Consider the following 12,500-nt stretch of genomic DNA (forward strand, 5'->3'; position numbering starts at 1 on the left):
AGGTCGGTAGTAATTTGGATCATCTTTAGGGCCCCCTTTGTGAAGTGGGCGGACACAGGGTCTCTGGGGAGGTCTGGACCATGTACCCAAAGCAGCCATTGCAGCTGCATGAGCCATAGTCCTATACCTCGCCCATTTCCCCTCGACATCAGGAGGAGTGGGGGACGATGCCATCCCCAGCCGCAAGCGATGACGAAATTCTCGCTTGCAACTGTCATCAGCTAGCTGAGACCAGGCTACTATGGGTTTGAATGGGGTCCTGGGTGTACACCCACCACCGGAGTGGAAGAATGGCAGGCGCATCTTACAGATGACAAGTCGATGGTCAGTGGGCAAATCAGCTCCACGGTAGGTCCTGCTGTCAAGGACATGGGCCCGCATCCACTGTTCTGTCACTATGTAGTCCAGTAGATGTTCTTGCTTGGACCCGGCATGCATCCATGATCTTGTGTGGATGCGCTGATGCTGGAACAGCGTGTTGGTAATTTCAAGCCCATGGGCTGCACAAAAATCTAGCAGCCTCCTACCGTTGTTATTGAGCTGATCTGGCCCATGTCTTCCAATAACTCCAGACCAGGTGCTAGCATCATGACCAACTCGGGCATTGAAGTCACCCAACAAGATGACTCTATCCCGAGGGGCCACTTTAGCCAGCACCTGTGACAGGAGATCAAACAAGGCATCTGATTCATCGGCCTTGCCTGCTCACATCACGGATGTTCGTCCTCGGTGGGGGCATAAGTAACCACGACCACCACTCCTCGCCTCCGGTTGATGGGAAGGCGAGCCCAAAGTAGCCTGGCGCTTACAGCTTCCCACACCTCACCGCCACGCTCCCACGCTCCCACGCTCCCTTCATTCTTTTATTCAGAAGAGCCACTCCCTGTTGTTTGGCAGTCTGCTGCCCCGAGTAGAGGACTGTCCACCTCTCATGGTGGCAGGAGCCAGAGCCGGTCCACCGGACCTCCTGAATGCCGCAGAGATCCAGGCGGTACCGGTCCAGCTCCCGACAGAGGAGTGGCAGCCTCTCCTCCGCAGTGAGCGTTCGGACATTCAACGTGGCCATCCGGAGTGGCTTTTTGTGTTTTCTGGAGGAGCCCCGAGGGTAGAGATTCAATCTCCTGGCTCCGCCAAATGGGGTTTGACCAGGAGACGTCATAGACGCCTGTTCCCCCGGGGCCTCCGGCACAAGCTTAATTAAAGTTTTTTACCCGTCCAGAGCCCCCATTTGGCCGCTGTGGTGGTTACAAACACCATGAGGAGAAAGGCCGATTTAAATTGGCCCTCCCTCCCACGGCACTGCCCACCACAGCGCTGCCGTCCGGCACCACGAGGAGGTTGTTTTTGCCGGACACACATACACGCTCACACAGGCGTACACACGCTCACACAGGCGTACACAATCACACAGGCGTACACACACACGCGTACACGCACACACGCACGCGTACACGCACACACGTACACGCACACACGTACACACTCACACAGGCGTACACACACACACGCACGCGTACACACTCACACAGGCGTACACACGCACACGTACACGCGTACACGCACACACGCACGCGTACACGCGCACAGACACGTACACACACACGTACACGCACGCACACACACACGTACACACACACGTACACACACACACACGTACACACACACGTACACACACACGCACGTACACACACGTACACACGTACACACACACGTACACATACACGTACACACACACGTACACACACACACGTACACACCCACACGTACACACACACACACGTACACACATACGTACACACACACACACGTACACACACGCACGTACACACGCACGTACACACACACGTACACACACACATGTACACACACACGTACACACACGCACGTACACACACACACGTACACACACACACGTACACACACGCACGTACACACACACGTACACACACGTACACACACACGTACACACACGCACGTACACGCACACACACGTACACACACACGTACACACACACACGTACACACACACGTACACACACACACGTACACACACACACGTACACACACACGTACACGCACACGTACACGCACACGTATACGCACACACACACGTACACACACACACGTACACACACACACGTACACACACGCACGTACACACACACACACGTACACACACACGCACGTACACACGCACGCACGTACACACACACGTACACACACGCACGTACACACACACACACGTACACACACACGTACACACACGTACACAACAACCGCCATTCGCCACTAAGTGGCGGTGACGTCACCACGACGCTTGTGCCAGGCTATGTGCACCCTGAGGCCACGTGAAGTGTCGAACGCCCGCTGGCAGGAGGTCACGGGGCAGACCCAGGTGCCACTGGTCGACTGACTGAGATGACTGGCTGATGCACCACCTGTGCCCCCTACTGTGCCAACCTGCTGTGCTTTAGCCACCCGGCGTTCCGCTCGCTGTTGTGAGCGTCGCTCCTCCGCCCTCCGTTGTTGTTGGAGGGCGACTGCCTCCAACTGCCCAGTAGCATCCTTCACGAGCCTCCTCCACAGAGGCCGATCTTGACACCGCTGGTACCAGTCATCGGCAAGTCCACTCAGCTCCACGTCCTCCTGTACCACATCACTCCATCTCTTCTCTAGCCCGTGCCGCGCCCGCTTAGCCCCCTCAATCCGGCCAAACAAAAGCTGTTTCGGCATGCGGTGGCTGGGCATGCGGGCTACATGACCCAGCCATCGCAGCCTTGCCTGCCGGAGGAGCTCACCGATGGGACCCTGCCCAGATCTTTCAAGGATTTGTGAGCTCCTCACACAATCCAGTCTGGTTAAACCCAGGATGGATCGTAGGCAGGCCAGCCTAAATGTTTCTAACCGGCGAAGATGTTCCATTAGGGGGGTCCACGTTTCGCAAGCGTAGAGAAGGGAGGGAATGACCGTGGCCGAGAAGACCTGAAGCTTAGTGCGGAGCGACAGACCAGGTAGCTTCCACACAGCGTTACGCAACCGATGAAAAGATATTGCCGCTCGACTGATTCGGAGTGAGACCTCTGCTGTTAAACTGGAGCCAGTCATAAGCACACTGCCCAGGTATGGGAAACTCTCCACTCTCTCCACAACTGCCCCATCACCGATTGGGAGCTGTGGGGGTGGAGTGTCCGATGGTACAAAATACCCAGGCAGGTGCTTAGTTTTGGTGGGGCTGATGGTAAGGCCCCACCTCTTAGTGGCACGCTCCAGTCTCAGCAGCAGCGTCTCCAACTCCTCCTCTGACTGAGCAGCTATTACCAAATCATCAGCATACATAACGTGGTTGAGCAATAGGGAGCCATCCCTTGACTGCACCCGGGCATCGATTAGCCTCCCATTATATCTGTACCATATGGAGATTCCCCCGGTACAGCTATTGAAGGCTTCACGAACTACGTGGTCAAAATAGATGTTAAATAATGTGGGAGCCAGAGGATATCCCTGTCGCACCCCAAGGTGTACAGGGAATGGCTCTGACTCCCGGCCACGTAGTTTTACCCGGGCCCGCTCACTATCATGAAGGTCCTTAATGATCGTGAGCAGAGGGTCAGGTACTCCAAAAGCACGAAGAACGACCCAGAGCCCAGGCCTACTGATGGTATCATAGGCCTTGACCAGGTCAATAAAGCAGAGATGTAGGTCTTGTTGGAATTCCCTACACCTCTGCTGTAGCAGACGGACAGAAAATATGGCATCTGTGCAGGACCGCCCTTTCCTGAAACCGTACACACACGTACACACACACGCACACGTACACACACACACGTACACACACACACGTACACACACGCACACACGTACACACACACACGTACACACACACGCACACACACACACGTACACACACACGTACACGCACACACACGTACACACACACGTACACACACGTACACACACACACACGTACACACGTACACACGTACACACACACACACGTACACACGCACACGTACACACACACACACGTACACACGCACACACGTACACACGCACACACGCACGTACACACACACGTACACACACGCACACGTACACAAACAGGTACACACACACGTACACACACGTACACACACACACGTACACACACACGTACACACACACGTACACACACGTACACACACGTACACACACGCACGTACACACACACACACACGTACACACACACACGTACACACACACACACGTACACACACGCACGTACACACACACGTACACACACGTACACACACACACGTACACACACGTACACACACGCACGTACACGCACACACACGTACACACACACGTACACACACACACGTACACACACACGTACACACACACACGTACACAAACACACGTACACACACACACGTACACACACACGTACACGCACACGTACACGCACACACACACGTACACACACGCACGTACACGCACACACACGTACACACACACGTACACACACACACGTACACACACACGTACACACACACACGTACACAAACACACGTACACACACACACGTACACACACACGTACACGCACACGTACACACACACGTACACACACACACGTACACACACGCACGTATACACACACACACGTACACACACACGCACGTACACACACACGCACGTACACACACACGTACACACACACGTACACACACACACGTACACACACAGACACACACGCACGTACACACACGTACACACACACACACACATGTACACACACACACACACACGTACACACACACACGTACACACACGCACACACGTACACACACACACGTACACACACACACGTACACACACACGTACACACACACACGTACACACACACGTACACACACACACGTACACACACACACGTACACACACACGTACACACACACACGTACACACACACGTACACGCACACACACGTACACACACACGTACACACACACGTACACACGTACACACACACACGTACACACACACACGTACACACGCACACGTACACACGCACACACGCACGTACACACACACGTACACACACGCACACGTACACACGCACGTACACACACACACGTACACACACGCACACGTACACACACACGTACACACACACACGTACACACACGTACACACACACGTACACGCACACACGTACACGCACACACACACACACGTACACACACACACACGTACACACACACACACACGTACACACACACACACACGTACACACACACACACACGTACACACACACACACACACGTACACACACACACACACGTACACACACACACACGTACACACACACACGTACACACACACACACACGTACACACACACACACACGTACACACACACACACACACGTACACACACGTACACACACACACACGTACACACGTACACACACACGTACACACACACACACACGTACACACACGTACACACACACACACACACGTACACACACACACACACACGTACACACACACACACACACGTGCGCGCTACCGTGCACCTTGAGGTTGCTCTCCCCGTCCAGGCTGGCCGTGGTGACGTGGCAGGCCCCGCCGGGGCGCCCCGACGTGGCCAGCACCAGCAGGTCGCAGGGGAAGGTGCCGTCGCGGCGCACGCACACCACGTCGCCCACACGCACCTCGCTGGAGCGCGACGTGCGCAGGGCGCCACCACCGCCACCACCGGCGGCACCACCGGTCAGCGGTGCCGGCACGACGAGCTCCACGCTCTCGTCGTTGACCGTGGCGTCCGAGCGGTGACGGCGCCAGTCCTCGTAGCCCTGCGGGCGGGGCGAGGGGGGGGGGGCAAAGTGGGGGGGGGAGGGGAAGAGATGTGGGGGGGGGGGGGAGAGAGGTGGGGGAAAATAGTGGGGGGGGGGGAGAGGGAGGGGAGAGGGAGGGGAGAGAGGTGGGGTGGAGAGAGGTGAGTTGGGGGGAGCGAGGGGGGGAGAGAGGTGGGGGGGAGGGGGGAGAGGCGGGGGGGAGAGGGGAGGGGGGAGAAGGGGCAGGAGAGAGGTGAGGTGGGGGGAGAGAGGGGGGGAGAGAGGTGGGGGGGGAGGGGGGAGAGGTGGGGGGAGAGAGGTGGGGGGAGAGGGAGGGGAGAGATGTGGGGGGGAGAGAGGTGGGGGGTGAGAGGTGGGGGGTAGAGAGAGAGGGGTGAGAGGGGGCAGGAGAGAGTTGAGTTGGGGGGAGAGAGGGGGGGGTTAGAGAGGGGGTCGTGGAGTGGGGTGGGGTGGGGGGTAGAGAGGGTGGAGCGAGCAGTGGAGCCACACTAAGGAGAGGCCTTGGGCCTGGTCACCAAGGCCTCTCAACGCGTCCCTTCGGCGAGCTCCTCCAGCGGGCGAGGAGACCCCGTTGGGGTCACGTGGCCACCGTGTGGATGGGTGAGTGGGTGAGTGGGTGGGTGGGTGAGTGGGTGGGTGGGTGGGTAAGTGAGTGGGTAAGTGAGTGGGTAAGTGAGTGGGTAAGTGAGTGGGTGGGTGAGTGGGTGGGTGAGTGGGTGGGTAAGTGAGTGGGTAAGTGAGTGGGTGGGTGGGTGGATGGGTGGGTGGGTGGGTGAGTGGGTGGGTGGGTGGGTGAGTGGGTGGGTGGGTGGGTGAGTGGGTGAGTGGGTGGGTGAGTGGGTGGGTAAGTGAGTGGGTAAGTGAGTGGGTGAGTGGGTGGGTGAGTGGGTGAGTGGGTGGGTGAGTGGGTAGGTAAGTGAGTGGGTAAGTGAGTGGGTGGGTGAGTGGGTGGGTGGGTGGATGGGTGGGTGAGTGGGTGGGTGAGTGAGTGGGTGGGTGGGTGAATGGGTCAGTGTATGGGTGACTGAGTGAGTGGGTGAGTGAGTGGGTGGGTGAGTGAGTGAGTGGGTGGGTGAGTGGGTGGGTGGGTGAGTGAGTGAGTGGGTGGGTGAGTGGGTGGGTGAGTGAGTGGGTGAGTGAGTGATTGAGTGACACGGGCTGGAGAAGAGATGGAGTTGATGCGGTACAGGAGTAGGATGTGGAGCTGAGTGGACTGGCCTCTGTGGAGGAGGAGGCTCGTGAAGGACGCTAACTGGGGAACAGTTGCGCGGAGGAGCGACGCTGCTCACAACAACGAGCGGAGCGCCGGGTGGATAAAACGCAGCGAGTTAGTGCAGTAGGGGGGTACAGCTGGTGGTGCATCTGCCGGCCATCTCAGCAAGTCAACCCATGGCACCTGCTAGGTCTGTCCCGTGACCTCCCTCCTGCACCTAGCCTGGCACAGCAGGGGGGGGTACAGATGGTGGTGCATCTACCGGTCATCTCAGCCAGTCGACCCATGGCACCTGCTAGGTCTGTCCCGTGACCTCCTCCTGCACCTAGCTTGGCACAGTAGGGGGGTACAGCTGGTGGTGCATCTACCGGTCATCTCAGCCAGTCGACCCATGGCACCTGCTGGGTCTGCCCCGTGACCTCCCTCCTGCACCTAGCCTGGTACAGCAGGGGGGGGTACAGATGGTGGTGCATCTACCGGTCATCTCAGCCAGTCGACCCATGGCACCTGCTAGGTCTGTCCCGTGACCTCCTCCTGCACCTAGCTTGGCACAGTAGGGGGGTACAGCTGGTGGTGCATCTACCGGTCATCTCAGCCAGTCGACCCATGGCACCTGCTGGGTCTGCCCCGTGACCTCCCTCCTGCACCTAGCCTGGCACAGCAGGGGGGGGTACAGATGGTGGTGCATCTACCGGTCATCTCAGTCAGCTGACCAATGGCACCTGCTGGGTCTGCCCCGTGACCTCCCTCCTGCACCTAGCCTGGTACAGCAGGGGGGGGGTACAGATGGTGGTTCATCTACCGGTCATCTCAGCCAGTCGACCCATGGCACCTGCTGGGTCTGTCCCGTGACCTCCTCCTGCACCTAGCCTGGCACAGTAGGGGGGGTACGGATGGTGGTGCATCTACCGGTCATCTCAGTCAACCCGTGGCACCTGCAGGGTCTGTCCCGTGACCTCCCTCCTGCACCTAGCCTGGTACAGCAGGGGGGGGTACAGCTGGTGGTGCATCTACCGGTCATCTCAGTCAACCCGTGGCACCTACAGGGTCTGTCACGTGACCTCCTCCTGCACCTAGCCTGGCACTGTAGGGGGGGTACAGCTGGTGGTGCATCTACCGGTCATCTCAGTCAGCTGACCCATGGCACCTGCTGGGTCTGTCCCGTGACAGCCTCCCACGCTTCACTTGGCCTCAAGGTGCACCTAGCCTGGCACAAAGCGCCGAGGTGCGCAGGCTGAGGGTTGTCTGCCTGCGTCTGCGTCTGTGTGTGTGCTGTGAAACGAGTACCTGGTGCTGTGTGTGCAGTAGTAAAGATCTCCACTAGGGAGAGACAAAGGCGGCCGGCCGGGCGTGGTCGCTTGCCGTGCTCGCCTTCGCAGGTGCTGGGGCTACGCGCTACTAACAGCACTTGCCCCCGACAGGGTGCTGAGGCTACCCGGGGGACCTTTGCCTGTGTCTGTGTGCGCCCCCCACCCCCACCCCCCACCTGCTTGACGGCTGTCACCGCGATGACGAAGAGGAGCGGGAGGCCACTGGTGGCTGGGCTGGTTGGGGAGTCGATGACGACCTGGGGTGGGGGGGGCAGGGGGGGAGAGGGGAGGGGGGCAGGGGGGGAGAGGGGAGAAGGGAGGGGGGAGAGGGGATGGGGTAGGGGGGAGGGGGGGAGGGGGGAGAGGGGAGGGGGAGGGGGGAGAGGGGAGGGGGGAGAGGGGAGGGGGGAGAGGGGAGGGGGGAGAGGGGAGAAGGGAGGGGTGAGAGGGGGAGGGGGGAGAGGGAGAGGGGATGGGGGAGTGGATGAGTGGTGAGTGGGGGGAGTGGAGGAGTGGAGGAGTGGTGAGTGTGGGGAGTGGAGGAGTGGTGAGTGTGGTGAGTGGAGGAGTGGTGAGTGGGGGGAGTGGAGGAGTGGAGGAGTGGTGAGTGGGGGGAGTGGAGGAGTGGTGAGTGTGGTGAGTGGAGGAGTGGTGAGTGGGGGGAGTGTAGGAGTGGTGAGTGGTGAGAGGGAGCTGTGGGGTACAAGGCGGTATGTGTTTGTAGAACTTCTTTCACACCCTATGCAGCCAGGCGTGCTAATCAGATCAGAATCAGATCAGAATTTGGTGTCCATGCTGCAGGAATCCGATGAGCTATGAAGCTCTTCGTCACAGATGTCCACGTGTGGGGGAAGGGATACAAACTCAACACAAAAATGTTTTAAAAAGATTATTTTTCAATTTATGTGAGTCTGTGGGTCTCTGTGTGAGTCTGTGGGTCTCTGTGTGAGTCTATGGGTCTCTGAGTCTATGGGTCTCTGTGTGAGTAGTCTATGGGCCTCTGTGTGAGTCTATGGGTCTCTGAGTCTATGGGTCTCTGTGTAAGTCTATGGGTCTCTGTGTGAATCTATGGGTCTCTATGGGCCTGTGGGTGTCTGTGTAAGTGGGTCTCTATGTGAGTCTGTGGGTCTCTGAATGGGTCTCTGTGTAAGTCTATGGGTCTCTGTGTGAGTCTGTGGCTCTCTCTGTGAGTCTGTGGGTCTCTGTGTGAGTCTGTGGGTCTCTGTGTGAGTCTGTGGCTCTCTGTCTGAGTCTGTGGCTCTCTGAGTCTGTGGGTCTCTGTGTAAGTCTGTGGGTCTCTATGTGAGTCTGTGGGTCTCCGAGTCTATGGGTCTCTGTGTAAGTCTATGGGTCTCTGTGTGAGTCTGTGGGTCTCTGTGTTAGTCTGTGGGTCTCTGTGTAAGTCTATGGGTCTCTGTGTGAGTCTGTGGCTCTCTGTGTGAGTCTGTGGCTCTCTGAGTCTGTGGGTCTCTGTGCGAGTCTGTGGGTCTCTGTGTGAGTCTGTGGGTCTCTGTGTGAGTCTGTGGGTCTCTGTGTGAGTCTGTGCGTCTCTGTGTGAGTCTGTGGCTATCTATGAGTCTGTGGGTCTCTGTGTGAGTCTGTGGCTCTCTGTGAGTGTGTGGGTCTCTGTGGGTCTCTGTGTGAGTCTGTGGCTCTCTGTTTGTGTCTGTGGCTCTCTGTGTGATTCTGTGGAACTCTGTGAGTGTGTGGGTCTCTGTGGATCTCTGTGTGAGTCTGTGGGTCTCGATGAGTCTGTGAATCTCTGTGTGAGTCTGTGACCCTCCCTACCCCCAGCCACCGCATGCCGAAACAGCTTTTGTTCGGCCGGATCGAGGGGGCTAAACGGGCGCGGCACGGGCTAGAGAAGAGATGGAGTGATGTGGTACAGGAGGACGTGGAGCTGAGTGGACTTGCCGATGACCAGTACCAGCGGTGTCAAGATCGGCCTCTGTGGAGGAGGCTCGTGAAGGACGCTACTGGGCAGTTGGAGGCAGTCGCCCTCCAACAACAACGGAGGGCGGACGAGCGACGCTCACAACAACGAGCGGAGCGCCGGGTGGCTAAAGCACAGCAGGTTGGCACAGTAGGAGGCACAGGTGGTGCATCAGCCAGACATCTCAGTCATCTCAGTCAGTGGACCCGTAGCACCTGCTGGGTCTGTCCCGAGACCTCCTGCCAGTGGGCGTTCAACACTTCACGTAGCCTCAAGGTGCACATGGCCTGGCACAAGCGTCGTGGTGACGTCACCACCACTTTGTGGCGAATGGCGGTTGTTGTTGTTGTGTGTGTGCGTGTGTCTGTCTGTGTGTGTGTGCGTGTCCGCGCCTGCATCTGACCTGCACCAAGAAGATCATGAGGAAGTAGAAATTGCCGATTCGTCGGAACTGTTCAAACAGATTCTTGGGGATGAAGTTCCAGGGAGTGTACTGCACACACACACGCACACACGCACACTCACGCACGCACACACACTCACGCACACACACGCACACACGCACACACACGCACACACACACACGCACATACACACACACGCGCGCACACACATACGCACGCACACACATACACCACACACACAGACACACACACACACACGCGCACACATGCACGCACACACACACACCACACACACACACACCACACACACACACACAGACACACACGCACTCACGCACACACACACGCACACAGACACACACACACACAGACACACACAGAGAGACAAAGATCCCCCGTGTAGCCTCTAACAGGCTGTAGGGGCAAGTGCTGTGAGTAGCGAGTAGCAGCAGCACCTGTGAAGGTAGACACAGACAAAGCTCCCCCGTGTAGCCTCTAACAGGCTGTAGGGGCAAGTGCTGTTAGCGAGCAGCACCTGTGAAGGCTACCGGCACCGTGGCACACGAGGGGGGTGGGTGGCTACCAGCACCACGCCCGGCCGCCTTTGTCTCTCCCCCAGTGGCGACGTTCACTACTCCACACGGCATCCCCACGGCACCCAGGTAACTAACTCACCTTGGAGGAGACGATCTTGTTGTCCGGGAACCTCTGAGCCTCCAGGAGAGACGCGGGGTGACCTGGTCCCACAAGGATCACCCGGCTCCCGGACTGAGACACGGGGGGGACACGGGGGGGACAGGTGGGGAGAGAGACAGGGGGACACGGGAGACACGGGGAGACACGGGGAGACACGGGGGACAGGTGGGGAGAGAGACAGGGGGACACGGGGGGGACACGGGAGACACGGGGGGGACACGGGAGACATGGGGAGACAGGTGGGGAGAGAGACAGGGGGACACGGGGGGACACGGGAGACATGGGGAGACAAGGGGGGACAGGTGGGGAGAGACACAAAGAGACACGGGGGACACGGGAGACATGGGGAGACAGGTGGGGAGAGACACAAAGAGACACGCGGGGACACGGGGGGGGACACGGGGGACACGGGAGACATGGGGAGACAGGTGGGGAGGGAGACAGGGAGACAGGGGGGACACGGGGGGGGGGGACACGGGGGGACAGGTGGGGGAGAGACACAAAGAGACACGGGGGGCCACGGGAGACACGGGGAGACAGGTGGGGAGAGAGACAGGGGGACACGGGGAGACACGGGGGGACACGGAGGGACACGGGGAGACACGGGGGGACAGGTGGGGAGAGACAGAAAGAGACACGTGGGGGACAGGTGGGGAGAGGAGACAGGGGGACACGGGAGACATGGGGAGACACGGGGGGACAGGTGGGAGAGAGACAGGGAGACACGGGGGGACACGGGGGGACACGGGGGGACACGGTGGGACAGGTGGGGAGAGAGACAGGGGGACACGGGGGGGACACGGGGGGACACGGGGGGACAGGTGGGGAGAGAGACAGGGGGACACGGAGACACGGGGAGACACGGGGGGACAGGTGGGGAGAGACACAAAGAGACACGGGGAGACACGGGGAGACACGGGGGGACAGGTGGGGAGAGACAGAAAGAGACACGGGGGGACACGGGGGACACGGGAGCCACAGGGGACAGGGGGAGACACGGGCGGACACGACAATCACACGTCGTCAAAAAGTGAACTTGTCTATTGTCCAATCCGTGCCAGGCTAGGTGCAGGAGGAGGTCACGGGGTCAGATCCAGCA

General features: G+C 58.8%; 1 protein-coding gene across 1 annotated transcript in view; it reads right to left on the reverse strand.

Annotated features, from left to right (window-relative positions):
* The window catches only part of LOC116957933 (phospholipid-transporting ATPase IF-like), a 130,386-nt gene that overhangs the window by 116,435 nt on the left and 1,451 nt on the right, over positions 1-12,500 (reverse strand). Inside the window, exons 2-5 of the mRNA XM_076054704.1 lie at positions 11,381-11,473; positions 10,705-10,794; positions 8,545-8,625; positions 5,564-5,842 (exon numbers count right to left, since the gene is read on the reverse strand). Coding sequence (XP_075910819.1) covers positions 5,564-5,842; positions 8,545-8,625; positions 10,705-10,794; positions 11,381-11,473 — 543 coding nt within the window. The remainder of the gene's footprint in view (positions 1-5,563; positions 5,843-8,544; positions 8,626-10,704; positions 10,795-11,380; positions 11,474-12,500) is intronic.

The sequence above is a fragment of the Petromyzon marinus genome, chromosome 67 (genome assembly GCF_048934315.1).
Source record: "Petromyzon marinus isolate PM22_M1 ecotype Great Lakes invasive population chromosome 67, UKy_Petmar_22M1.pri1.0, whole genome shotgun sequence".
Lineage (NCBI taxonomy): Eukaryota > Metazoa > Chordata > Hyperoartia > Petromyzontiformes > Petromyzontidae > Petromyzon > Petromyzon marinus.